The following is a 4311-nucleotide window of genomic DNA, read 5'->3' on the forward strand; positions in this document are numbered from 1 at the left end:
CACATTAAAAAGCAAGATAGGGACACAAAGTACTCAAAAGCTCCTTATGGATCTAAATAAGCATCTTAGGAGAGGGGATGCATCTAGATCAGTCTGCAATAGAAGTCCTAACCACATCCAAACTGCTCTCTCTCCATTGATTAAGTTTGAGAGTTTCCCATTTAAAAAGGGGACATCCTTTTACAGATGTCTTATAGCTTGTTTGATCTGTGATTTCAAAGAAAATTATTGGTTCATTTAATATCCACTACTTAACAATGAATGTTTTGGATTGGGGGGTGGTGTTGTTTTTTTTTTTTTTGTTTGTTTTTTTTTTTTTTTGTTTTTTTTTTTTTTTTTTTTTTTTTTTTTTTTTTTTTTTTTTTTTTTTTTTTTTTTTTTTTTTAACATCTCTACCTCCCTAGTCACTGAGCAAATCTGTGGGCACTGGAAGTATTGTGTTTTGCTTTGCTGCTTCTCTCTGTAAACTTTAAATGTGTGGAAGAAATCTGTTTCCTCATTTCTCTTTTTCTATTTTAAATTTAAATTCCAGCTYCATTTGAACTCCATGATTTGTGATTTTATAAAGAAGGCTAGAATTTGGCTGGAAGAAGACATTTTGAAAAAAAGAAAATACTAACATAAAAAAGTTAATTTAATTTTTTAAAATCTTTGGAAATTTAAAAGCTGTTTCTTTTACAAGTGTTGGTGAAATTGTGGAACATGACTGCATTTTCACATTACCACACATACCACACAATATTTAAGGAGAGCTCAAGCAGTCGTAATTAGATCCATTTCAAGTTTCATGTAAGCATTCTACTGGTTTGCAGTCTCACATAAAAATAAAACATTATATTGACCTCTAAGTTGTAGTGGTTATGTTATCATTACTCCAGCCCATAACTTGCCATTTCTCCCCCAAAATGAATCCAAATATCCATCTGATTGYTTTAAAATCACTGAAAACCATCTCCCTGCTTACTGAAATAAACACAGTAGAAGTATGGCAGGAAGACACAATGAAAAGGTTACTATTTCAATACCTTTTTGTTTGCCTTATGATATTAGAATGAATGCCATTATTATGCTGAAAACGATGAAACCCTTTCCAAAGAACTTCTCATCACTGAATCAGTTAGGTCTTGGGCTGTTTTGAAAATAAACCCTCTGACTTTCCATCAATCTTACTCATACCATGTCTTTCAGTAGACAGGAAAAGATTTTGAATAATGTGTATTTTCACATGTTTTAGTTCAGATTAATATTCACAGTTGTCATTCTCTTGACAAGAACAATAGCTCCTTCTGGTGTTTATACTTGCCTCTTATAAAAGAAAAAAAAAAAATTGCCTTTCTTCACTCTCTAGAGTACTTTTATTTTATTAGAGAAATGCAAGCATCAGCAGAGATTATTTTCCCTTCTCCTATAGAAGAGCTTGATTTGTCATTTCAGTGAAACAAAAACTAAATTCCAGCCAAATTCTTTATTTAAATCTCCATCTAGATGTAGACAGCTAAATTTAAGATAGATATGTTTTAAACAGATATTAACAAACTTTAAAGTACATGATAAACAGTTGCTGTTGCATAATGAGTTTTCAGACATTAAGTAATGTTTAAGAGGAAAACAAACTGTTATAATTTCTCTCAAATATATTCAGAACTGGAGGCCCAAAACATGAACACAATTAATGTGATCAAAGTATCCAACATGTTTTATTTATCTTATGTTATATGATGTTGCTTGTTGCACATCTTATACATTCATTTATCCCCATGAACAGCACACTTGGTGAAATGAAAATATTATGAGAGGCTGGATAGGATGAAGGAGGGAGGCAAATRGCCTTTTTCTGTCCTTTTAGTAAGAATAAGGATTGCTCCTAAGTAAGCTCCAGGCATTTAAGATACCTTTAACCCACATTTGTTCCTAAGAGACTGTGCTCAAAATATAGTTATATGTGTTTTTCAAGGTTCTTTGATGGTAGATTCCCTCGGWTGTCCTAAAATACACTTTGAGCTTTAAGGTTTTTTTGGGCTTTCTCTCTTGATAATTTTATGAATTGCTGGGAAATTTATTTCTGAGCTCTTCCAGTTTTGGTTCACGTTTCAGATCTTYGAACGTGTTTCACCAAAACTATCTTAGTTCCCTTTCTTTTTCAACCTACAGACTACAGTTTAGAGGTGAAAACAAGTAATTCTCTTTCTTACYCACTTACAGCTTTCCATTGCTTTTAATTCTGCTGCTGTTTCCTAACATTATCCACTGATATGTTCATTATCCACTGATTTGGACCACAACTAGATGGTCTCTTTTGCCAACAGTGTATCACCAACACATAAAGGTATTTCTAGATTCGCAGAATAAATTACATAGGAAGAAGACATCATTTAGTCCATTTGCAGCTCACCTGGTTGGAACAGAGAGCTTTGAGCCCTGCTCAATTGAGTTCTGAATGCCTTGTGAGATTCTACAGATTTTCTCACAAACTTCAATGTTTTACTATCCTCATGGTAAAAATACGAGTTTTTTAAAAAATCCTGAATCTAGTAGTAATTTACCATGTCCCACCTCATTTCCATTGCTTCTAGTGCTGTCACTGTTAACTCTTTCCAGAGATACTTTTCTTTTTCCACTGATAACAAAGTGATCCTAGACATTGCCTCCAATTCTTTCAAACTAAGTATTTTATTTGGAGAAATTCAGAAGAGGCATGTTCTGCATCATTTATGGATTTCAGGAGAGACTGAAGCAGGGGAGAGATACTGAGGCATGCTTGCACTTTATTTCCATGCAAGAGGAAAATAAAACATTCTCCAAAATAGCAGTGGAAGTATAAATGTATTCCTTGGATGCCTACACACAGGCACTTGAATAGATCTTGAGAAAGAGTTATATTTTAGGATCCCATTTTTACGTAGTCTTTTACTGCCTGATTTTTCTCTCTGCAATACATGAAACATTAATAAAGACCTAGATAGAAATTACATTTATTTTCCTAAAACAAATATATTCTGTATTTTTGTATCACACAATTTCATTTGCAGTAGCTGTGCTTGACAAGTTGACTCAGAAGACATAGAAGAGGACATCAGCRAACATCTAGACAACTTGGCTCTCTAGAGTATTTATTGAAAGCTTGTTTCCCTTCATTATTTTTTTAAAACACATTAAATTGCTGCCCTGTCACTAATGAAAACATGACTTTGAATATAATTGAATCTCTTAATGTTGAAGCTGCTTAAGATTTCTCAAACTCCTTTGAGGACAGATAGAGAAAAATCCAAAAAGAGTATGTCACAAATAGAATAGATTTTTAATTTATTTTTCCTGTCAGTCATGACCTAGCTTGGAAGAGAGATGAATCAGGAGACAAGTTTTATTAATTTGCTTTCTAGAATTGCAGAATTTTCCACAATTCCTTCTAATTCCTATTATTTGTTCCTTTCTCTTAGGTCTGACTGTCCATTCCCTGCTGAGCAATTTATAAATCTCTGCATGAGCTGGATGCTCCCATCTTCCTTTGACCCTCTTCCCTGCTGCACCTTCAAGTCTCCACCTTTCTTCCTCAACAGGGAAAGACCAAACTTCCTCCTTTCTCCACAGGGGTCCATTTGACTTTGTCTTCTTTTCTTAATATAACAAAAGGTGAAAATAAGAAAAAAATAGGAGATGGCATTCATCACAGCCTCAGACACTGAATTTTCCATGTTCCCCAAGCTTTTTAATAGCTTTTACATAAAAAAGATAATACTGTCTGCATCTTCTTCTTCTTCTTCTTCTTCTTCTTCCTTCTACTTCTTCATCTTCTTCTTCTTCTTCTTCCTCTTCTTCTTCTTCTTCTAGGCTGTCCACAGAGTTCTGCTTTTTCTATATCAACAAGATTATTGTGCTCTAAAATTCCTATTTCAAATGCATTGATTAAAAAAAAAAAAAAAATCAAGCAAAACCAACTCAAGGTACGCAATTGGATAGATCTATTCTCACAAAGAATCAATTAATTTAAAACTAGAGAAATAATAAACGTCTGTAGTTACAGGCTCTGTATAAATGTAACAGGAAATATCTTCCTCTTGATCATATAGAAAACAAAATGTACCCACCTGAAGTCAGAGCCTACCCTTTTCCCATTTTCAGGAATTCCAGGATCAGGACACGTATCAGATGCAATTGCATCCCCACCCTGCGTCACTGCAAAGTAAAGGAAAAAACATATTTAGACATGCAAATCTAAAGAAGATTCTTCACTTTTCCCATACTTGAACTTCCGTGACCTGAAGGCAAACATATTTTACAATTTTTTCTTGAACAAGTTATGTTAGTGGACAT

General features: G+C 33.7%; 1 protein-coding gene across 1 annotated transcript in view; it reads right to left on the reverse strand.

Annotated features, from left to right (window-relative positions):
* The window catches only part of CSMD1 (CUB and Sushi multiple domains 1), a gene marked incomplete at its 5' end in the record, with an annotated part of 494218 nt that overhangs the window by 303759 nt on the left and 186148 nt on the right, over positions 1–4311 (reverse strand). The window contains one exon of the mRNA XM_057371364.1: positions 4086–4173. Coding sequence (XP_057227347.1) covers positions 4086–4173 — 88 coding nt within the window. The remainder of the gene's footprint in view (positions 1–4085; positions 4174–4311) is intronic.

The sequence above is a fragment of the Malurus melanocephalus genome, unplaced genomic scaffold (genome assembly GCF_030028575.1).
Source record: "Malurus melanocephalus ecotype Western Australia unplaced genomic scaffold, MMel_1.1 scaffold_6, whole genome shotgun sequence".
Taxonomy (NCBI): Eukaryota; Metazoa; Chordata; class Aves; order Passeriformes; family Maluridae; genus Malurus; species Malurus melanocephalus.